Source organism: Chelonoidis abingdonii, chromosome 17 (genome assembly GCF_003597395.2).
Source record: "Chelonoidis abingdonii isolate Lonesome George chromosome 17, CheloAbing_2.0, whole genome shotgun sequence".
NCBI lineage: Eukaryota > Metazoa > Chordata > Testudines > Testudinidae > Chelonoidis > Chelonoidis abingdonii.
In genome coordinates, this window is record NC_133785.1 from 13,886,302 (window position 1) to 13,911,717 (window position 25,416).

The 25,416-nt window shown below is 39.3% G+C and overlaps 1 protein-coding gene across 4 annotated transcripts in view; it reads left to right on the forward strand.

Annotated features, from left to right (window-relative positions):
- Window positions 1-25,416, forward strand: part of CACNA2D3 (calcium voltage-gated channel auxiliary subunit alpha2delta 3) — a 733,714-nt gene that overhangs the window by 532,232 nt on the left and 176,066 nt on the right. For all 4 annotated transcript variants that reach the window (XR_004375600.1, XM_032794295.1, XM_075073101.1 and 1 more), the window contains exons 14-16: window positions 3,930-3,947; window positions 20,999-21,070; window positions 21,897-21,977. Coding sequence is in view for 3 of the 4 variants with exons in the window: in XM_032794295.1 (XP_032650186.1) it covers window positions 3,930-3,947; window positions 20,999-21,070; window positions 21,897-21,977 (171 nt within the window). In the remaining variant the exon portion in view is untranslated. The remainder of the gene's footprint in view (window positions 1-3,929; window positions 3,948-20,998; window positions 21,071-21,896; window positions 21,978-25,416) is intronic.

The window sequence follows — 25,416 nt, forward strand, 5'->3', positions numbered from 1 at the left end:
TTGCAGTCTAGACTCTCAGGCTTGGGCTGGATCCTGGGCTTTGAGACCCTGCAAGAAGGGAGAGTCCCAGAGCCTGGCCTCCACCACAAGCCTGAATGTCTGCACCATAATTAGAAAGCCCTGTAGCCTGAGCCCTGTGCGCCTGTGTCAGCTGACATGGGCCAGCTGCAGGTGTTTAATTACAGTGTAAACATACACAGAGAGGCTAGTCTTCCTTACAGAAGTTATGGGGAGTTCTGATCAGCCTTCGTTGGCTTCCACAGATTTGGACTCCAAGTACTTTCTCCAAAGAGCATCATTAACACTTGCACAAAAAATCTGCAGGGTCCAGAAGAAAGCATGCTGTGGAATGAAGATGCTGCCTACTCCTTCTCTTCTGCCCTTCAGAATCCCAACCCAATGGAGTTGGTGGGGGGCGGGGCAGAGGGGCTTCTAAAAGGTGTATTTTGTTAATGTATTAATTTGCCTGAAAGGTATAAGGCATGACAAGTTTTGAAGCTGTATTGCGATTATTTTTATATATTGAATGTAGTGAGAGAACAATATTAATAAGTCCTTAAAAATTATTCTTGAGTGTCGCATGAAAAAATACTGACATTGAAAACAAATAAAAATAGAGGCTGCTTTTAAGATAGGGTCTGGGAGAAAACAATTTACGGTAGATGCAAGTAGAATAGAAACTGCTACAATATGCGTTTGAGAGTCAGGAAAAGATCATGTAGTTTATTGAAACACTGCTTTTTTGACAATGTGTGAGCAAACCACAGGAATCAGAAGTACCCAGTGGGTTTTACACAGAGACATACAGTTGTTAGAGTCTGTAATAACAGGTCCGATCAGTGGACTAGTACGGTTACTGTTAGGGAAAGTATTTGTTTCCTATGGCTTTCCAGAAAGAATAATGTCAGGCAAAGAGACTTAGTGTATTGCAAAGGAATTTGTAACAATTATTAAACTGAATAATGTGAATTGTTCGCACAGAGTATCTTGTAACAGCCAAGCTTCAAACCTGCATCAGAATGAAGATGTATCTGGATTTCACAAAGGCTGATTTTTCAAGGAAAAGGCCCTGGTCCTGAACTTAGTGACTGGCTGAAAAGTAACAAAGTCCAGCAAAGTCTGATGGAAAATAACCCTCATTTGATGACTCTGATATATTCTTAATCCAAATTTTGACATCTAATCCTTCAGAGGATAAACAAACCAAACAGATATTCCTCCATTTACAGGAAGGGAATTGATAAACCACCCTGAGCATCTGAATTACATATATAGGGCCTGACTCTGCAAACCTTAACCCATGACAATAATCCCAGTGAAGTAAATAGGATTGTTTGTATGAGTAATGGTTTACAAGCTCTAGTCCACAATTTTATATGGTGATTGCTACTAGAAAATTCCTCATCTCTTTTCCATGTAAATGTAACTTTCTAAATAAATGTCTCATATGGCAAAAGGCTTGACCAAACAGGCAAAACCCATATATGGTAGACAGGATAGGATCATTTAGGTGTTAATTCCAGTTCGGAAATCAGTTAATCAAAAACCTCTTTAAATACTGTAAAGAAAATGATTAAATTGTATCTATTTCATTTAAGTGAAGCCAACTGGATGTGACACAGTTGAACTTCCTAGGTGCTTGGAATCCAGATCTAAGTTTTTTGTTGTTTTTTTTTGCTTAAGCCAATCTCTGCTGAACATTAGTTTGTTAGTGGGCATAATGCTGATTTTTCTTATTTAGTTTTCATCTAATCCAGAAGTCAGGATTTCTGAAATGATAATGTTGTTGGTGACTAGTCAACATTCTCCAGTGATATGATGTCATTCCTTCAAATACTGTTTTGGAGGGAAGTATGTACAAGGCAGATGATTATGAAAATATCTAAGATGGCAATGTCCAATGATTCAGACAAACCTTAGAGCTCCGAAGGTCTGTGTTTTAGGGGTACAACTCTCTGTTTAGTGCATCTATCATTGTAGTTTGATTAGCCTGAGTCACTGGTAGAAATGATGCTCTTTATTAGTATGATAGTTACCAAGAAAGAGCAGTTGCAAAGCAAAGGCAGCACCAGAAACAGAAATTTAGATGTTCATGTTTCAACATCCTCCTTTTGTCTGTAAAAAGAGACACTTTGTGAAAAAAGAAGCATTTCCACCCATGAGTCAAATGATTAATCAAATGAGAGAATAATAAGTAGATGCCTGTTCAAAAAGGCCCAAGGCAGTTCTAACTTGCGTTCTGGCTTTTTAAGCAGGATTTAATTATGGGTATTTATTTTACAATTAATCAAACATCTGTAATACCTATAGCAAGTTGTGCATAGCATTCTATATAAGCTGTTACTCAAATACATTTTTCTTAAAGAAGTACACATACATCCTCTAATTTGATCATCTTTTGCATTGTGTTAAAGATTTCATACCTGTAGCTATTACTCTTTTCTTAGACTGGTGGTGTTTTGTGTTTTGAATTAATTTATAAAAATAGAGATCTAGTGGTTGCCTTTATAATACAAGGTGTGGAGTAGGAGTCACATGACAGATCTCTTTAGTGCCCCCATGTGCGCTGGAGGCAGAGGATACAGGTGAGGAATAAGCAGCAGGCAAAATTCTGGATGGGAGCTCTTTTGTCATCTGTTATAATTCTGGAGCTCTGGTAGGGCTCTATTAACTCAGTATAGATTCTGAAGTCCTTTTGTGCTTTGGTCTTTGTTCACCTGCATGTTTGCTCACCTGATATCTATAAAAGCAGCAATTCCTACTGGAAGTAGAAATGTTTCTGAGAAGGTGGATTCAGCACAGGGTTGGATTTACTATCACTGATGAGAATTTCTGTTTAGTGTTTGAAAAAGATGAAAGAATTGAAAAGGAAGTTAGTGTAGTGTTTTGTACCCCTTTATGATCTACGTTCCTGACTCCTGTGCACCACCAGCAGGGTGGTTTATTTTCTGGAGCTACAACAAAACCCAGTGGCTGATCTTTAATGAACAAGGTACATAATATGTAATGGAGTTTACAGACTGCTCCTCGTACCGTATACATGAATTATTGCTCACCGCATATACGATGGACATATTTAGGGATAAATGATAATCAACGCGCACCTTGTCTTCAGGCAAAATGGCGATATTTGTTTCTGTTGGTATGAGGGTTTTACTAATGGTACTCAGTTTATACACAACTTCCACAATGAAATCATTAAATGTCCACCAAGAGAATTTCTACCTTATCTAGAACCCTTTACGTTTCATTTTAAATATGGCCTCAGTTTACAAGGAAACAGCATTGTGATATAGATACACATACACACACATGCACACAGTATATTTGTGTCTCTATACATGCAGATCCATACACACACACATTTTTATAAGCACATGGTATGTTTATCATTTTACAGTAATTTCGTATTACTTATCTGTTTTTTCTCTTTACGTATATCGTGGATATCGAAATTCTCAGCTTAAATGTGATTAGCCCATCTTATTTTGTATTCATCATACTAAGTGAACAATAAAGAGCAGGTTCAGTCCTTTATAAAACCAGAAAGATTGAATTTAAAACTTCAACTTTCCTCATGATGAATTATATTTGTGTACAGGAAGATGGAACTTCACAATTCAAGTGTGATACCATATCTATTGGGAAAACGGTCCTTGTCCAAGCACTGTGGTATTTTAACAAGTTGCATGGTGCTTGTGATACCTAACAGAGAAGCTGTCAAATCATAATAAACCTTCTGTTAATGTAGCCCCATGTTTATCCAGAAAGTGGAATTAATTGGCATTGTAAATTTAATTTCTATAGTTGCTTCCCGTTGTTCTTTGTTTTCTTTTTATTACTTTTCTGATTTTATTAATAAACTAGCTGTCACATTTCAAACTAATTCAACATATAACGATTGCTTGTTCTGTTTTGTTGTTTTCCAGCTCCCTCAGGCTCAAAAGGTAAACTACTTTCAATCAAATCTTAATCATTCAAAGAAATCACCAGCGTTTCATGTTTCCACAGTGTTGTGAATATGGTACAGTGGCAATCAGTGAAATGGTTCACCATGTCAATGCTCCACTGAAATGGAGCAGCAAGTAACACAGCTGACATCAAAGCCATGCATTGTGAGCAGCTCAACCACCTGCAGAGAGCTGCAATTCAAATACAATGTAACAGCTAATTGAACAAAATGGACAAGCAGTGACCTGCTACTTGAGCACAACAGGGGAGCCATTTTGTCAGCGATTGGAAAATAATAGGCAAACATCAAATTGACATGATTAGCCCAAGTGAGCCATCCATGGGCCCTTGCGTTCTCTGCTGGAAGGGCAATGAAACTCATGGCCTTTCACTGGTCCCCATTGTATTGTCTATCAAAAAGCCTCTTGATTCATCTAACATAATTTGTCCAAGTAGATTTTGTACAGCGTGCTCTTGTTCTTGTACAGCTTCCGCACTGATATGGTATGATACCAGAGTCACCATTGCATGTCAAGATATCACGATGATTGTGACAAAAACATATCGCTTGATGCCTGTTGCATCATTCTTGTATAGTTCACAAATATAATCAAAACTTCAAAAAAAATACAATAATCACCAAATTTAGGATATTATTTTGTAGTTTAGGTGCAATATTATAAGATCAAAGAGTTTAACAGACTTACTTGAATTGAAGTTCATAACACACTTTCAGTATGAAAAGTTATACATAAGTATTAACTATTATTATAACTAATAAATCTTGGATGAAGATGTGAATTCAGTTCTAAATGAGAGATACAGAACAAATGCTCTTTTTAATTAAAAGTCTGTTCAGAACGAATGGACACCCAGAAGCCTGCAAATCCGTAAAAGATTGCTTAATGTGTTGAATTTATTTCTGTATGATAGCATATAAATTTGAGAGATCCTTATTCAGGGATTTCAAAAAATCACATTTTCAGCTCCACAGATAACATGCTGTCATGTGACAATGGGTTACATTCGCAGTGTGTTTTTATTCTCTGACAGTGATGGCAGAATACACAGTGGGCACCGAGTGTGACACATGGTGAAAAATAGGTAGTTTAAATACTTTGTTTTTAGCTTCCTGGATAAGTGGTAGGAACCAGACTGTCTAACTTCAGCTACAGTACAGCCTTTTTGTTTCCACCCATTTGTCTAAGAGTGTCTGTGAAATGTTTCTCTAACAATCTGAACACAGAAGAAAGATGGGGTTACAAGAGGCTGGTTCATAAATACATATCCCCTTCGAGCTTTTAAAAATGTTAGGCAGATTGTGTCATGTGATTTCGGGTCATGTGTCCTGATGTGCTACAATGTTGAAGAATCAAATAATGTTCCACCAGAAATTACTATTGTTCCAGGTCAGTAAAAACTACACCCAGCTTACATACAACACCTCAAAAGCCATTTTTCAATGTGTTACCCGTAAAACAGATTATTGCAGAATTAAAGCCATATGCATTTTTTGCTAGACTGTGCCCTACTTTCAGGGAAAGGGGGAGGGGGAAGAGGACAGTTACAAATAATCCATGAGGGCTTTTGATTTTTCACCTACCAAGTAAGAATATGGTATTTTTAAAATATAGCTTGGTTAACTTTAGAAAGATTATAGGCTTTACTGTGAGATATACATGTTCCTCATTCTGTACTGGCTGTATAACTTGTGGCAGTCCTTGCCAGTTCCCTAATATGCTCACAGGCTTTATATTTCTGATTTGTTTGGTAATATCATACCAGTCTTGCCCCCACTATCATGCTTCTTTCCCTGGTTCCCAAATTCACCTGACTCTAATCTCTCAGCTGCTCTATTGCACTTCACAGCACTCTGAGTCAAAAAAGTAACCTTGATGTACAAAGTGTGTCTTTCATGCTGCTCCTCCCAAGCCTAACTCCTGCTGGTTCCACCGCTGGCTGAACCTCAGCAAATGTCTGGTATCATATCAGAATTACTCTGGTACCCTCATTCTAATTTACCATGCTGCAAATGGAAGCCTAATGAGTCAGTTGAGGGGTGCAGTCTGGATTTATGATCAGCCTAAAGCTGCAAGATTAGTTTTTATGACTCTGACCCGCAGCTTGCTGCAGCTCTGTATCAAGCAATGCAAAGTTTTTTGTTGGCTAAAGTAAGTCATGATGTGAAATTTCAGATGTAAATAAGGCTTTGTGGGTAACTAATTCGGGTGCTTTTTTCCCATTACATGCAACACAAGAAAATGTTTAATATCCATAATTTTTTTTTAGCAAATCAAGTCATGGTGAGCACGTTCCATATCAGGGGAGCCCTTGCTGTTTGCAGGGTGAAGGGGAGCAGTACAGGACTGCTGCACATCTTTATGAATGATTTAGTCCCTAGTGCATGTGTTCTCCTATATGATGACTGAACTTGTACATGGCTTTTGTTGGAATCTGTGTATACTCTGCGAATGTTTTCTCTATAAACATTGCAAACAGTCACCTCTCTCTAAACATGCTCATTTTAATCTTTTGATGATCTAAAATAAAAATGTACCATCCAAGTTTACCTTTAGCATTTTACACTCATTGTAAGTCTCTTGTCAACTTTATAAAATCTTTGGGTCTTTTTGCGTGTAACAACTTTTGGAGACAGTAAGTGCGTAGTCATTGTTCTATAGCCATTAACTACCCACTTTGAAGCTTGTTATATTTTAGTTTGTCTGTGGGAATGAAATACAAATCAAAATCTAGTGTGTAAATTACTGTGCTGTGCACTGTGGAACTAAGTATTGTGAATTCAAAACTGGACTGGAGGTGACATGAAGTGGGTGCAGTTTAAATCAGCTATTTACTGTACCGTGGTATTTGTCTTTACTAAGATTTTTGTGGTTTTCCCTGAAATGGGAATGGAAAATACCATAAATACAGTAATAAACTTAACTGTTGTAGGTAGTAAAGGTTCTGTTTTTAATATTGGCCAACGAAAAAGGAGAAAGAGATGTGGCTAGAATCATCCATCAGAGAACACATCGAAGAATGCAAATAACAATAGTTTAAAATACATCCATAATGTAATCATTTTGACAAAATTCAAATGTTTCTGGTTATGAATTTCAAAAAATTCTTGGGCCAAATGTTTGTGTGGAGGGGAAATGATGTTTTTCTCAAATCCATAGTTAGTGAACCACAGCTTCCAACCAGTTTTGAACAGCAATTGATTCACTTGAGGTTCATAGCATAGCAAAAGCTATTCCTCTTTAATAGCCCAACAGGGTGTTTTGTTTGTTTCCTGTTAAAAATAGCTTTACTTGCTTTCTTGAACAGAAACAGCAGGGTTTGAGATCTGTTGTCCTACTCTTTCTGTGATATTTTGTTCTACTTAACTTGTATGAAGAGGCGGAAGTGTATGAATTAGACACAAAAATGGAGGTAGATAGTTATAAGAACACGTAAAGGTTTTTTAAAAATCATCTAGGGTTTTTTAATCTATTTTCACATAAAAAGAATTGTGTCTCCTTCAAATGTGTTTTTTTTTTTTTTTAAATGTCTGGTGATGTTTGTTTCCCAAAGTTCCTGACAGATTTCTTTTTTCTTTTTGTGTTATCTTTAACTTGTGTAAGTAGAGTTTTGCCCTCTTTTATCTTGGTGATATCATGTTTCAGCAATTTTGGAGCATCATTTATCATTCCTCACCTCATTTACCTTTTTATACTTTGAAGTGTTGAAGCTGTCACTGGGAATAGAAAATTGAAAATTTGCAATGGTGCTATTTTCACTGAAATGAATGACTAACAATTTTAGCATTTTTATTAAAATTATAAAAGTGAAATTGAATCAAATTAAATACAAAAGAATCATTCAGTAAATATTTACTTTTGATCCTGCTTTATTGTTAATTTGGTTTTCCCTTTTTCTTATTCTGCATGGGGGCTAATTGTTTTCACCTTTATAATCTCAGATATATATATATATAGGAGGCACCATAGTGGCTCTGCAGTAAGTCTACATTGAGATTTGTACTTAAAACAAAAATAAATTGTTGAATTTAGTCTTCAGCTTTACCACACATTCTTCAGGGGGTGATTAATTTTCATAATATTTTTGTGGTCAGTGATTTAGTAACTTTGACTGAGTAAAGATTTAAAAATTAGCCATTTTTGACATTCTTTCCATAGCTCCTGTCACTAAAAACCTACGATCTCTCCAGACTTCACACACAGAGATTTCCCTAACATCCCAGGTCACAATTTAAATGTAAACAGAACAGTGCTATTACCCTTTTCCATAATAGTCTATATAATACAACAAAAAAGCCAGTGGCTTCGTCACGATTCACTAGCTACCTCTGTTCTCTGATGCTCCCAGCCTGTATCAGTGTCTCTGTGCAGCATGTACAAGCAAGATAATCAAGGAGGTAGGCTGAGCCATAAGAGGATATGGAAGTGCGGGATATAAGGAGCTGCACAATGGGGGGAAAGGTTTAGGTGAAAGTAGGGCAGTTCTGGAGCTAGGGGTGGAGGGAAGCTGAGTGCTTCTGCACCAAGCCATCAGCCTTTAAATGTCTCCTATGGGGTTGCTGCCAGGTGTGCCTGGGAACTGAGGCAGTAACACTTTGGGGAGCCCTTCCAGCATGGATAGTAGTGAGAGGGTTTACTGAGCTCCTATGCCATTCCAGTTCCACCTCACTCAAGGCCCTCCAGCACACCTCCATGATACCCCTAGTCATGTTCCCATTCTTCCCTCACATGGCTTCTCAGCCATAGGGGATACATCAGAGCAGAGCTTCTCTTTCTTCCTCTCTAGGATCCCTTAACTCAAGCTACCCATCTTCCCACATATACAAGTCAAGTTCTCATATGCTGCTCCCCGCACTTCCCCACTCACTCCCATACCCCATATAGCCCATGTCCCCTGCAGAAGCCTGCTTCCCACTATGCTATCCCCAGCCTTCCATTCCTGTTTTACCTTTGATATGTATCGCATTCATACCCAGTTTCACAGGCTTAACTCCAACTTCATACTTTCCCCTCTAGAAATAAGATACTATAGACTTTTGGTATACATGTGCTTGTAGATAATTTCATTTAACCTTGTTGAAGTCAACAGTTCAAGTTGTGTGTTTCATTGAGATTGTGAGGAATTGAATGGAGACGTGGTTTCTTATATGTTGGGATTGAAAAAAATGTTATTGTAGAGCACATGAGTTTGAGAGTGTGTTTTGGTGGTAATCCATGTGGGTCCACGTTGGTGTGAAGATGAATCTTGATTTCCTGAATTTTTAGTTGTTGTGTGGAAAGGGAATACACTTGAGCAGCCATTCGCACAACTGTTAATTTGACCAAGCTTTTCCTTGTATGGGATACATATCAGTGCATGCATATTGTTCATCTTCAGTGTAAGGCTCTCCATTGGAAGGCTATGCCAACTGGTACAAAAATACTACAATAGACTTCTTGCACAGTAAGAGTGCACTTCAATTGTAAGCAGATATTCTTCTCAAACCCGTTAAATCCTGTGCTTCTAGAAGTGGTCTTTTATAATAACAAGATCTTGATAACATGATAATGATCTTAAGCATCTCTTTAATGATAGTAATTGTTGCAAGAAATCGTTATTTTTGCTCTGTTATAAAAAGCTCTATAAAGTGAAAAATGAAACCTGGATAGGAGCAGCATAGTATCAGTTAACGTCTAAACTATATTGTCTTTTGCTTTGGACTTTATGGATGTATTCTGTAAGTCATTTTAACAGAGAACAGATATTTTGTTATTACAAGTCTAATAACTCATGTGCATGAGTGCAAGTAAAAAGTCCCTCAAAAATTAAAACTTTTGAGAAAAGTGAGAGGAAAATATTCTGAAAATACTGATGTAACTTATGGTTTCCTCAAAAACAAGCTATAAATTCTGAAAAATACTAAACGAACAACACAGCTTTAAGATCTGATTTCTGAAGTATAATTATACTTTGGTTTTTTTTAAAAACAACAGGATTACCCCTTCAAAGTTCCTTTTCATTTAAATTATTTGTATATTGTTTACTTCATATTATTTTAATCATTAATAATAATTAGGAAATGTACATGTCTTGTGAAATAGAAAAATACCCCTTCAGAATAGCAGTTAAAATGAAACAGTACTGTGTATTCCTTTTGAAAATCAAAAGAACATATGAAAAAAATCTTAACTTAATTGTTATTGTCCTTAACTTAATTGTTCTCACATCCCAAAAGACAGGCACACACCCTCCTCCTCCATTTCTATTGGGCAGATTTATTATAACTGTTACACATACGATATTCTCATTAATGTGTTATCAGGAACAACTGCAAACGGTGGTAGTTTTAGGTCAGATTTTGGGGCAAGACAGTGCATCCCTCCTTGGCTATACATACGTAACAAAAGTGCACTGCTTCAGGTCCAGGGATCATTCCTGAACTCTTGCTACTGTATTGGAGACTTTTGGTGGAAATGGGGCTAGGGAAGCTGTGACATTTTGGAGTCCATCCAGACCAGTAAAGAGTTCCACTATCAACTGCCCTATGACTTTGGGAGGCCTTTATGCTGCGTAGCTATGGTTCAACTCTGACATTAGCCTCCCCACAAGCATAAGGCCTCACCTTGGTTCTCACCAGCCTATTTACACATTGCAGGGTGACACCAATAGCCATTCCAAGTTCGTAATTACCAGATACTCAGACCATTTCTTTCTGGTTTGTCACCCCCAAAGTTGTGAAACCAGCCCTCCAGTTACCAGCTCACTTGGGGCTTGGCTGCATTTGCGAGTTAGAGTGCATTAGAGCACCCTAACTCATGACCTATCCACACTGACAAGGCACTTAGAGCACTCTGACTCTGTAGCTAGAGCTCTCCTGATAATCCAGCCTGGTGAGAAGCATAACACTTGGTGTACCTCAGGTGAAATGCCCAGGCGTCACCATGAACGAGGTGTTGCATTACTGCGCTCTGATCGGCCTATGGAAACATCCCATAATCCCCTTAAGTGGCCACTTTTGTCATTGTTTTGTCATTGTCGCTGCAGGAGTGCGGATATCAGAGCAAACCATTACTATAGAATGCTGTGTGAGAGAGAGAGTGAGGCGAGGGGGGGAGGTCCTGCTGCTGTCTGAACTTACAAGACAGCATGCTGTCATGCTCTTAGCCCCCCAAAAACCCTCTCTCTCTCCCTCCACATACACACAACACATTCCCTGTCACACTCCACCCCACTCCCATTTGAAAAGCATGTTGCGGCCACTTGCATGCTGTGATAGCTACCACAATTAGGGCCAGCTCCAGGCACCAGCATTCCAAGCTGGTGCTTGGGGCAGCAATATTCAATGAGTGGCAGTCCCTGTTGTTTTGCCTCCAGCAGTGTGCCGAATTGCCGCCGCAGACGGTGGGGGCAGTCCGTGTGCCCTTAGGGCGGCAGGCATATTTCTGCAGTGGCGGCAATTCAGCAGCAGCTTCTATATTTAGCTGTCCGCGGTGGCTTCAGCTAAACATAGAAGCTGCCGCCAAATTGCCGCCGCTGCAGAAACACGCCTGCTGCCTTAAGGGCACACGGACTGCCCCCGCCGCCTGCAGTGGCAATTCGGTGCACTGCTTGGGATGGTGAAAACTGTAGAGCTGGCCCTGACCACAATGCATTCCTCTCTGTGACCACTGCAAGTGCTGCAAATGTGGCCACACCAGTGCGCCTGCAGCTGTCAGTGTGGACAGACTGCAGCGCTTTCCCTACTGCACTCTAGGAAGGCTGGTTTAACTCAAAGCGCTCTACATTTGCAAGTGTAGCCATGCCCTTAGGGCTGTTGGTTTCACCCTACAAAGTGTAACTAGGCTGGTGAGAGGGTGAGGTCTTATGAATGTGGGCAGGCTATTGATATCAGGGATTTGAACCATAGCTCCACAGCACAAAGGCCCTCTGAAGTTACAGCACAGGCAGTGATGGAACTTCTTCCTGGTCTGGGTGGACCTCAAAACATCACAGAGGCAAAGGAGAAAAAGAATGTGTCACTTAAAACTATAAATCCAGTATATCTAAAGGAATTATTTCCAAGTCATAATACTTTTGCTATAGTTACATAGAACAGGTTCAGCGATTTATCTGAGAGAATAAGCCAGTGAAATTCTCCTCTCTAAACTGTGTGTCTGGGTTCTAAGAATTCAATGACTTCTAAGCCAAGGAATGCATTTTTCATCCCTCCTCTTTTTAATTTTTGGGGCTTGTATTATTATTTGCTAAGTATATTATGATACACTACTTAATTAGGGCCACAGCTTCAAGGCCCTTGTATAGCTTTCCCTCCAAAATGCCACCATAAATATCTATATTAGAATCGCCTTCTAGGAGAAGCCAACTATCACTGGTTCTGCTTCACCCATAACCTTCAAGGAGATTATTTTTATGCAGAAGTGATAAAATAACTTAAAAAAAAAACCAGGATCCACATAAAAAACAAAGATACATTTTTCTGCAGTGGCCTTTTTTAATTATTCTGCTTTCTAACCATCATCCAAATTATGGGACCAAAATGTGTCTGAGATAGTTGGTCTATTGTAAAACCATGTGTTTTAGGATTAGGTATAGAAAACCAGAGTAAAATAAGTAACAACAAATGCTAAACTTCACCTAGAACTTTAAATGAACTGAACGCAAGCCCTGAAGTATATATTTTCTTACTATACCCCTGTAATTCTTAGTTTCAATCAGAAACTGAAACACGGGGAGTTAAGCTAGGAGTATGGTACAATATACCTCCCCCAGACAAAACCAAGAAATATTGGATGTCTAGTGAAATTTCCAGAGCCAGACATGAGAGAATTTAAGATAAGCATCTGAATGTGTGGACAGAAGAGGTCCTCCTAGTCTTTGCGGTTTTCCCATCACTACTTAAAGCAGAATCTAGATCTGTTCTCCCAATCAACTATTTCCATGATATCGTGGACCATCTTTGTGTAGATGTATGCACATTTCCCCTTTATTTAATGTCTTACTGAATCAAAATCCCAAACAACTCTTCCTACACAGGATTTAAATGAAGGGTGATCCTTTTATCTTCTCAGGTATTATCAAATGACCACACACCAGAATACTTCACAATTTCTAAGCTAATTGGCCAGTGTAACAGAGGGGTGGGATTCTTCTCTTGACCTGCTCTTTTATCAAATATTAGAACACTCCTTAAAGTTGCAGAAATTTGGCTGACTCATTGTGGCAGGTGTTGACTTGCTCATTTTCCCTGTGATTTAAGTGAGATGGGAGTGGCCTGCTGGGAGGAGAGAAATAATGGAGTAAAGGAAGATCCTGGATGGAAACCAGGCTTGAGGAAGAAACTGAAACTGAGATTTGTTGTTGCTTTTGGGTTACTAATAAAGCCAAACCCCAGGAAGAATTTTGTTACTAACCCTGGGCCTGGGTGCTCTGTTCAGGTTAGAGTAGGAACTCAGCGTATTCACATGTAATACCAAAATAGGAAAACTGAAGAAGTCCCGGAATAGCTGGCAGAACAGGAGCGGCAGCAGCAGCAAGCTCAGACTCCAGCCCTACCACATGGGTCAAAAAAGATGCTCACTCACAAATATAGGGCAAATCCTCTTATTGTGCTGTTCACATAGAAAACTGGAATGAAGGGAGAAAACCTTTGTTCCTGCGTACATTCCAACTATTGAGAAAGATGTAGTGTGCCAGAGGTTAGGAGCTCCCAAACACCCAGCAGCTGTACTGTGGATGTGCTTCTAGAAGGGAAGATGGTATCCAGTTTATTGGATTGCTGTATATTAATATGGGAGAGCTTAGTCAGAACCCGACCGCAGCTACTGAGGGCGAAACCCATTCAGGTCAGTTGTTTATGGGGACTCAGACATATCCATTGACTCATGTCTTCATGTGAGGGAGCAGCCAGGCCCACTCTGATAGGATATGTGCTTTTAACCCTGCCTAGTAGGACAGAGAAGGTTCTTGAGGTCTTTGGGACAGTTAGCACAGGGAGGAAACATAGGCTGAATATTTGTTATTTTTCCAATTACCTATAAAATTGAACCTGCAGGAAAGGGTTTGGTTAAGAGACTATCTTAGGACCTGTGCTCTGAGAACAGGGATGGGGCCAAATCTGTTCCCACTTGTCCCTCTTCCTTTAAAATAAAATCCTATGGAATATTCGGAATACCTTCATCTTTCTGTCCGTTAATTTCTCTGTTAAGTAAGTGGGCTTGCATAAATCCATAGGGAGTTTTCTAAATTATTACCGGAAACACCAATTAGGGTGCAGATGTTGCAATACGTAATCAAAATAAATATGCCACAGAGCTGTTTGATTTCTTTTAGTACTGCCTGAAGCTCATAGTAGTGGATCAAAAGGAGACTGCAAACTTTGGATCTGTCCCGGAAATACTGTCCAACATTTTTCTTCTTATTACATTCCATGATTACTGAACAAAACAGTCCCATATTCCAGCATATAAAGCAGCTTCTCAAATAAAAGTTCTTAATGGAGGTCTTAGCATAATAAAAATCAGTGTTTTCTTTCAAACACTTGCACTTGACTGATGCCTACATGTTGGGCTGCCCTATGGAGTCAGCTCTGTGTGTTTACAAATAAAATGTTGAAGTTTGCTGTTTTTTAATCATATTTTATAAATACTAATGGAGAAATTACTGGTTATTTCAGCAGTGAGGGTGTTGTTTATGCTAAAAACCACAATAGTGTAACTAAAGACCAGGATCTTAAATATTAATAGTCTTAAAAAAATATTACCTTACTTCTTGGTACTTTACTAGGAACCTTTCTCTCAGCATCCATTTGCTGTTCTTTCCCTTTAAAATTCCTCATGTTCTTCAGGAAAGGAGGTTTTTTTTTTTTCTTAAATTCAGGAACTCTTTGTTATTCTGTGGACTTCAGGCTGCAGGTGAGGAAATATCTTACAGGGAAAGAGGAGTTTTAAAGGGCAGAAGTCCTTTTTAGAGCCATATTTCGTATAAGCAGAGACTGATCCTGGACCATGTAAGATGTAGATGGCCTACTGCACCTGTGTGGAGCTCGGCTTAAGTCATACTCCAAATGGGTGCAAGAGTCTGTCAAGGAGCTACACATAGCAGGATACAGGGATCAGATTATGTAAATATGTCTTGTCCTCTTTCAAGAAAATCATTTGATCCCTACGATACCTCAAGGAGGGCCAGAGCAAAGAATATGTTCCTTTCCTTATTTTTCTATAAATTGTTAGTAGTATTTTTCCATTTGACCTGTCACATCAGGAAAGCAATGTCTACTTAGGGATCTCCTAAATCAAAATGGTCCAGTAATTATTGTCCACTTGGCTAATAATGAATTGAGTCCAGTATTACCTAAAGTCTCTGACAGTGCCTTAAAAATAACTCTTGAATTTACAGCTTTTGTATACATCAGTTTCTGTCTATTTTCTTCTCTCCAGAATCAAGTAGGTTAGAAATAGGGGTGGAGTTCACATCCATTTCTGGAGCCAGTAAATAAATTCTTTGTTAATGGAAAAAAGTTATGAAAAGCTTATCAGCTCTACCTAGAACACAGTTCTGTTGTAACTGCTGCACAGTTGCCCTCACTATCTGCTAGAGTTGATCAAATATTATTCAGTGGATAGTTTGTCAACTAAATTTTGCCACTATTGGTTAAAACAAAAAGGTATGCTGGAATTTTCAAAAGGACCTATGGTAGTTAGGGGTCCAATCCCCAGTTAAGATCAATGGGATTTGAGTACCAAATGTACCTTTCAAGTACCTTTGAAAGTTCCAGCTGCCCTCTGGGAACAGCTGCAAAATTTGACATTTTTTTTACATTATAGAACCAGCTTTTCACATTACGTGAATGACTCTGAAATTTGATTTCTTGACCCCATTTCTCCTCATTTTACTAACTCAGTTGTGGGGCTCTCAGCATCTTGCATCCCACTGATTTGCCTAACCTTCTAACTGTTCAAAAGCATTTGAGTTATGCTTGTTTTGTTGCTTAATTTTATAGCAAAAATATTGTACTCTAAAATGTTTTTGAAAACACGTCAAAGCACATACCTTTCTCTCAGCTCATATCTATCTCCGTATCATCAAGTGTTTGAGCTTGCCAGTGGATTTGTGTTTTAATCATTGCCAATTATGTTTCTTTTCTTATATATATATTTTTTATTTGTAGTATACCTAGTTGAAGGAAATCAAAATGTAGTAATTCATATGCTGCCAAATAATAAGAGACAGAACTTCAGTGTCACTCTGAGCCTATGTGTGTTAATTTACATAGTGCCCCTGGTAAAAAATAAGCATAGCACAGAGGTTTTCAAACTGTGGGGCTCATTTCCCTAAGAGGGCATGGAGGAATGTTCAGGGGGGTGAGCGGCAATGCTAGGTGGCTCGTGCCAGCTACATGTGGCAGGGCCCAGGCTGTCCCCCACGGGGGTGGGAAGGGAGCGCCACCTCCACCCTCTGATTCACCTCACAGGGTCACCCAGCCTGTGGGTCCGTGTCAACATCCTCCAGGGCAGCATCAATTTCCACTCCTGGCAGCCTCAGAGCCTATAGCTGGCTCCACCTTCAGAGACCATCGCATGAGCCTTCCCCCACCCTGACAACCTGAGGGGGGAGGGGCAGGTATTGGCCCTACCCTAGTGGTTCAGCCTGACTGCCAGGTAGAAGCAGCCCACTGCTAAGAAAGCCTTGGCTGTGCCACTGGTAAGTGTCTGTATTCAAAACGCACAGGTGTAGGTAATATAATTAAAGTTGTGTTAAGGTCTCTGTTAGGTTTGTGAGTATGCTATCAAGCATACTTTTGCATGCGTCTATTTTTATCTGGGTTGTGTAGGGGGGGCGGAGGGGGGTACAACCAAAAATTATAACTCAAAGGGAGGGCTCAGCTCAAAAAGTTTGCAAATCACAGGCATAATGACTAATCAGGGAAACTAGGATTAAGAAGCAGATTGAAGGATGGTCCTGAGTATCCAGACTCCAAAGTCTGAAAAGGCCTAATTCAGCATTGAAAAATGAGTAAAGCGGTTAACCTAATAGAGGAAATTCAGGACGGTGAAGGGCCTATTTGGAGATGTGAGCCAGGAGAAAAAGCCAGGTGTTGAAGGAAGAAAGAGTTTTTATACCTGATAATTTGGGTTGAGATTTTGTTTTTGGTGGGCCTAGGCCCTGCTTTCTCTTCTTTGTAAATAAAGTTTGGTCAGTGAGCAACATTTTGCATTAGCTTTTTAAAGGCCATGCACGCAATGAAGGAAAATGTGGGCTTGCATTTGTGCAGATGTACTTGTCATATCCTGTAAACATGCAGACCTTATTGATTCTAAGCTCAGTAGTCCCAAACCAAATGGGATTTATTATATACATATTTAAACATTGAATTATCACAATTTATAACATATAGACAATTATAAGAGTACGAAATACAATAATGGCCAGTATGTATTACTATTGCACACTACTGGCAATAGAAGATGGGTAGGCAAAATTGACAGTTAAACTGAGGTCAGACTATTCATATAGCAGCAGGTTAACATCATGCCATGGGATGTCAGAGAGGCAAGGTGGATGAAGTAATATCTTTTATTGGATCAACTTCTGTTGGTGAGAGAGAGAAACTTTCAGGCTACACAGAGCTCTTCTTCAGGTCATCCAATCCCCTTGTTTCGCTTATATGTTAGCATCGACATGGCTATAACAACACATTAACACTGCATATTTGGATTTCAGTCATTCCCAGGGATGCTCCGTTGTATACAATTGAAAATTACATTAGTAGATGAATGCTATTCAAGATAATTGTCTATAATAACTGAAATAACTTTTCCTCCTTTATATTTGTGACTAAGCTGCTATTTATAGTCTGCATAGAAACATATTTTATCATGTTTTATGGTAAAAAAAGATGTTTGCCCATGTTTCAATTTGTTTCGTACATGACACATCTTAGGAATTGAAATTTCTTCAGAAATCTAAAACAAACTACAGATGTGTGGTTTTGTAATGGAAGTCTAAATGCTTTATTTATGTATTTATTAACAACATACATAGCTTGTTTCTGAGCATAGGAAGTGCTGATGGAATTGGAAGTTGTCCAGTTTTGTCTTCATTATTGGAAAATGGATTTTCAAAATTTGAGCATCTGTGTAACTATTAGCAATCATACTGTAGTCTGAGTTTTTAAATAAATAGCATCATTTCAGTGAGGATGTAATTATATTTTGGTTTAAGAGTTGTTGATATCTAAATTCTTAGATCTGTGATAAAGACATTTTAAATATGAATTTCTAATTAAGTATTTGCTGCTACTTATAGTACAAGATAAAGAATCCTAACCTGTTCTGTAGATATCAGTGTTGGATCCAGTTATGATAAATGTAGGGTGAAGTTTAGTTTAATTATTGGTAAAAGAATACATCATTTTTATTTCTTAACAAGTTTGTTCAGACAATTAATGTTTTTCAGCAACCATGATACGCTACTATTAATTTTATTATGAAAAGGAATTAAAAGACTTAACATCCATGCAAAATTCCTAGATCATGGCTTCCTTTGTAATTTATTTACCTGTTCCAGTGTTAATTGTGTCACAATGTGTGCTGATGGAAACACCCAGTGACTACCATTCTGCTATTTCAAAGTATTTCCACCAAAACATCATTGCCCAGGGAATCACCCAAGAAAAACTCCGCACAGCCTAATGAATTTTCTGACACAAATATTCAACTTTAATACAGAAATAATATTTAGTATAAAATAAATAAGGAAGGGTGAAAAATGTAGTTATTACAGGAAGGAGTGATTGTAGTCGATCTCCCAAAATGTCAGTCATCTTTGATGCAATCATTTCCTGACCCAAAGATCATGGAAGTGGCCAGCAGTCCATTTGAAACCATCCACTCACCCAGACCTTAGCATAAGCCCAAGCGTCTAACCTCATAAAGAAGATTAGAGCAACCACTGGGCAACCCCCATCAGTCTCTACCAATGGATATCGCTATCGTTAAGGTCCCCTTTCCCCAAAGCTTTCAACCAAACTCTGGTCTGATTTCTCTCCCAGCCCATTTTAAAGAGGGCAAAACACCACCAGATGGATATCAGTTGGCATCCAAGCAAACAAATTATTCTCAGCTATCCCTTAAGTCTGAATTGGATGTTCACAGTAAAAATATTCTAATGGATGTCTGACAAATACACACTGTCAGAGCTGAGTAACCCTGGGCAATCATCTAAAATCTCCAAGATGTCATTCCATAATTAGCAGAATGCTTGTTCATGTCTTGATTTACATTTGTTCTGGCCTTGTCTAATGTGACACCAAGGAGGCTGTCCTCCATACCTACCATTTCAGCATGCTGGACCATATTACTCTCGCTAAGGAGAATAATTTCTTACACTGGTACAATCACACTTGACTTTAGCTAGCAGCCCAGACCCCAAGCTCCCCCTTCTCTGCTTAGATCATTCCTGTCCAATAGGACAAGGATCACACTAGGTACTAGTAAGCATCTCTAAAAAAACAAAGCATGAGGTGATCCCATCTCCATGTTCCTGTGTGTTTCCTGTCTGGGATGAACCTTCTGAGTCCTGAAACCCATTTGTATTCCCGTTGAGTGGCCGGCAGCTTGGGAGAATGAAAGCCATGCAACAAACTGGGAATTAAAAGAATAAAATATCAGAGATCTCAGTAGTCAAATTTATTAGCTCCTAATCTGTCTCTTAAAATGACCTGGTCACCAATGACTGTGACATCTACTTTTGGAAAATCTGAACAGGCAATAGCCATGGCTGCTCCTGTAGGAAAAGGATTGTTCTCAAAACAGATTGGGTGTGAAAACTAAAAGATGCCAGGTTTCTCAAAAATATGGCCCTGAACTGAAATTTAGTTAAAGAGGATGTGTCCCAATACAGTAACAGCAACATGGGGATTGGATGGAGGTTTTGTGTATAGTCCACACAACTGCAACTGGCCCTGCAGCTTCCCCAGGTGTTCTCAGGATGATCAGCTCCCCTGCTCCCTCCTTTTGGAAAAATATATGCACAACTCAGTCTACCTGAGCCCCACTGTCAAACCATCAGTCCTTATTGTACCTGGATGCTTGGTGCCCTTGACAGCTGGGATAACCTCACCTAATTTAAATGCCCCTCGACCCCCCCCCAAAAAAAACCTGCAGGGAAAATGCTGCTTTAATTAGTAACTCGCACTTCCTTTCCTGTGATGATGATCAAGTCCCTCAAGATCTGCTGGGTGACAGAGAGGTGCCTTCCACCCTGTGGAATCACAGCCAAGTATACCCCTCCATCATTTGTCTTGTAACAAAGATGCAGATGGGAAATCTGCCATTTGTGAAAAAAAAATAGCAAGAAGGTGCAAAGGCACAATTTCCTAAGCAATCCCACTTTTCTTTGGTCAATGGTGATAAATTGTTCCACATGTTCCTCCTGACTGGGCCAAAGATCAGGAGGTCTTGTCTCCCATTAAATTGAAGAAACATGTTAAAACCTGAGGTACAGAACCAACTGGTGCTTGATGCCACTGATTAGTCCAACAAACTTAAACCTACTGGTTACTTAGATACCAAAGGTGTCCTGGAATCCTGACTGGCTGTCATTCCACTGCCTCTGTCCTAGCTGATGAGAATTCTGAGACTGAACCTGAGACAAATTGTCTGAATCCATGATCTCAGCCTGAGTCAAATCATGGGAGAGCTGCCAATGGGAAAGAGGCAGAACAGAGCTCCACCTCCTTAGCTGGTGCACATACTTCTCCCACAGTCCTCATTTCAGCCCCCTGATATCTCTTTTCAGAGACGCCAGCAAAGATACCCTGGCCAGGTAACCCCTTGAGTAGCAAAGCTGATGTGGTGCGGGCAGGGGTGGGAGGGAGGAGATGGGTTGGGGCTGGGCTGGACTGAAATTTTAAAGTTGCAAAAGCCATTTAGATGAAATGCATGATCTCATTTAAAAAGAAGGAAACTTAGTTGGATGCTTCTATAGTTATGATTTAATAATGGATTGAAGTAGCTTATAGGTAATATCTTTTTCTTTTCAAATATAGCTTGCTGATGATCAGGGATTGGTTTTGATGACCACTGTTGCCATGCCAGTATTTAGTAAGCAAAATGAGACTGTAAGTACTCAAACTGTGTTTCTACCATGTCTGCAATGAAGTTTAATAACTTGCAGAACTTTTTAATTATTATTTATTTTGCCTTTTGCGTCTACTGTTAGAATAAAATTAAACAGATGATACATATATTTATGCACAAATAATTATAGTGTAGAAACTATAGCTCTCAAAATAGTTAATGGTGTTATGTATAAGGGAAAACACCTAGATGATGAATTTGATGCAGAGGTATTAGACCCATGTGTCTTCTTACTTCTACATTAGCTTTGTTGCAGGAAATAATCTATATACATTTTCTCCTCAGACAAACTTCTTATCTCAGATAGGTCCAGCACATTAGCAGTATTCATATAGGTGGTTTGAATAGCTGTATTTCACAGACCTGTTATTTTAACATCCTGCTATATTATTAAAGAGAATTACATATACTTCTCCCATAGTGTTTAATTTTTCCCTCTTGGATATCAGATAGCAGTGCAAATTGGAAAAGAAGAAAAGTCACATGTTTATCTGTAGCATTTCATCTTAAAACTGTTTCGTAAGTAGAAGAGTTTAAATGAGGGAGACCTGCCTTATCTGCTGAAAGTTTGCACACTTCCTTGATTTCATATTCAGGCTAAGGAAAGGAGGTCAACTGCTGATGGGGTGTGTGGCCAGCCACATTAGCTGCAACCTCACCGTATCTTTTTAAGTAGTTGGCAGATTAGGTTATGGTCTGTACTCCTTAGTACAATTTTTACAATGTGAAAATAATTATTGATGGCATGTGTTGTTTCAACAGTGATTGTTTATTCTTTTGAGTGGCCTGCATTTTCTTTTCAAACAGAGATCCAAAGGGATTCTTCTGGGAGTAGTTGGCACAGATGTTCCAGTTAAAGAACTTCTGAAGGCCATTCCAAAATATAAGGTAATTTACATATGAGTATTGTGGCAGAGCTCTGACCTTGTCCCTGTGGGTCCAGCGCTTCTAGGTGGTTTATGCTAGCCTCAGTGGCTCACTGCGACCCTCCACATAGCCCTTCTCTCTCTAGGGCCAGGGTTACAGTCTTCTGAGCCCTTTTCATCATAAGCCAGCAAGGAGGTTGGTGAGAGAACTCCCACAGTCTCTGTTGTCCCTAGGGGCTTATTTCACAACAGTTTAGCCTCCTGTCCTGACAGGGCCTGACTTCCCCTCCCAGGAGGTATTTCTGTAGTGGCAGGTTGGGGAGAACCCGGGCCCACCTTCTACTCTGGGTTCCGGCCCAGGGACCCTAATGGCAGCAGCTGTTGGCAGCCGACCTTTCACTGCCAGAGTTGTTACATTTCCCTGGGCCACTTCCCCACAGCTCTCCTGCTTCTCCCTTCTTCACCCTTACCATAGGGCTCCCTTACCGATGGTTTGAGGGTGTCTTCATTAACCAGCCTTTCAGCTGCACTTCCTCTCCCCAGCCTGACTGGAGTGAGGCCTTTTATAGTATCAAAAGGGCCTTAATTAGAGTCAGGTGTTCACATTACCTTAATGGACTCACCTGACTCTTTGTAGGTTAATTGGAGTCAGGTGTTCTCATTAGTCTGGAGCAGCCCCTGCTCTGGTCAGTCAGGGAACAGAAAACTGCTAATCCAGTGTCCAGTGTATCTGCCTTCTACTACTTTGTTGTATCCAACTGGCCTGGGTCTATCACAGTATGTATTCAGTATATTTAGAGTATAGGGCTGAATTAACAATAATATTTTAGATTTATTTATTGCAAGATATGTAGCACCCAATTTACATATCCAAATTCGTGACAGAATCAGAAATGGGACCCCAGGGGAAAAATGCTGTACACACTTCTACTTGGGTTAATCCTTAGTAACTTCACTGACTGACTGATGTTACCATAGAAGTCTTAATTCTCTTGCGCTAATGACTAAATCTCACAGCTCCAGCGATCAAGTCAAATTTCTATTAGTCAGTGTAGGGGCACAACGTTCTAGATTTTGTACACTTTTATAGTCCCCTCTATCAATGTGTTCATAAATAAGTGAACTTCAGTAAAATAATTGTCAGAATTCCATGCTACAAAATATCACATACTTATATTAACCAGAAAATGACTTTGGAGTCCTGCATATCCTTGTATGGAAGCCAGACAAAGATGTACTCAGTCCATCTTTAACTTTCCTGCCTAGAACTTCTTGACCTGAAATCTCCTATGTCCTTGAATTAAAGCAAATGCTATCTTTTATAGACTTGTTTGACACTGTCCAACACAGTTAACTGTTGTCTTTTGTGCTGCCAAAAAATTGACACGATCTGCATTCCCTCTTTATATTTATTTTCAAAGATATTATACCTTATTTTTGTTACCCTTTTTTTAGCTAATGTGAGATACAAAAGGAATGTTTTTTTTTCTTAGTGCATATATTCCCTTATATTTAGTTTTCCAAATTTATAGATGACACTTATAAAACTCTTAAAAAGAGCTATAAATAAAATAGAGCACGCAAAATAAACTTGGCAATCATGAATCATTTGTAGCTTGGTAAAATAGGTTAGTGATGAATGTAAAGGTGGTACTACTTTTCATTTAGGTTTGATCCAGTATATTATTATTTCACTAGTCCTCCACTTCTGAAGTGCTAGATTATAATCCTGTTTAGGTAACAAGTGAACATTAATGTGATGGCTTCAACATAATCACTAATGGAAGTTTCTTTGCAATACAAATAGGCAAATACTGTAATGCCATATGCCTCTATTTGAGATAGGCCCACTATTTGAATAGCAGAGGTGCTGCAGGTAACAATTAAGTATTACTGAGTTTATTCAGAACATACTTACTTATCTCAGTCATGCTATGTGGGTCACAGTTACTAGATCACCTAAATCATCCAGGTTTCTAGTGGAACAGCGGGCGTTATTGAGATTCTAGGAAGTCTCAAAACCAGAGAACCTCAGTTTCCAAGCTCCACTGTTAATTTCATTATAACTGAATACAATAGCAGTTACTAATGATCATGAATGATTTGCTAATGATATAGCAAGATGACAACAGGCAGTTGTGGGAGCTCAAGAAATAATGAGGCCCAGTCTACACTTGAGAGACATAGCTTTATCGATCTAACCCCCAGTATAGACAATGCTAGATCAGTGTAAGAAATTCTAGTTACCACCTCTCAGGGAGGTAGATTACCAACACTGATGGGAGAAGCCCTCCTACCAGCATAGGTAGTGTCTACACTAAAGTGCTACAGTGAAACAGCTGAAGTGGTGTAGCTGTGCCGCTGTAGTGTTTTAGGTGTAAACATACCCGGAGACAATATTGGTCAGCATTATAGGTGGTGGTCTCCCCACATTCCAGCAGGCTAACTGTTTTGTAGGCATCATAAGAAAGAAGAGTTTGAAGGAGAGTTTTGAAGGAGGGTAACAAGATCGCTTTGCAGATGTTTATGAGGACCTTGTCCCAAGCATAAGGAGCAGCATGGGAGAAAGCACAAAAGTGCTTGTTTAACATTAACAAAAATGGGCAATGGAGGCTGACATCATGAATGGATCAGAAGCAGGAGATGACATCTCAACAGTGAATGAGAGCTGATAGGTTGGGTGGGGATAGGTCCTGAAGGACCTTTAAAGAGAAGACAAGTAGCTTATGTCTGATGCAATAGGGAAGGGGAAGCTCAAGCTAGTGGACGAATACAAAGAGAGGAGTCACTTACAGGGTTAAAATAATTAACTAGGAAAATTATCTTTGCAGCAGCATTCTACATGGATATGAGTGGGACAAGATTATATTTGCCAAGGCTCAGGAGAAGGATGTTGCAATAATTGAGACACATGATGATGAGAGCCTGGATGAGAGTTTTAGCTATATGGCTGAATACGGAAGACCATATCTTAGAGATGTTATGCAGAAAGAATCTGAAAGAGTTTGACATAGTCTGAATATGAGGACCTAGAGAAGTCTGAGTTGATGATGATGCCCAGGTTACAGGCCTAAGTGACCAGCAGTATTAGGATGAACAGACAGCAAATGTGAAAAATAGGGATGGGGTGGGGGGTAATAACCTATATAAGAAAAAGACCCCAAAATCGGGACTGTCCCTGTAATATTGGGAAATCTGGTCACATTAGGCAGGATGGTGTCATAAGTAGATAGGTAAGGTAAGGGTTAATTTTCTTTTACTGTAAAGGGTACAAAGGAAACCAAACACCTGACCAGAGGACCAATCAGGAAACTGGATTTTTAAAAGTAAGGGTGGGAACCTCTGGAGGTTTTTGGCTTTGTTCTGTGTCTTTTTGTTTTCCTCGGCTATGAGTAAACAAGCTTTTCTTCTAACTCCATCTTCTTTCAAATATTCTACTATCAAGTGTGAGTACAAAGGAA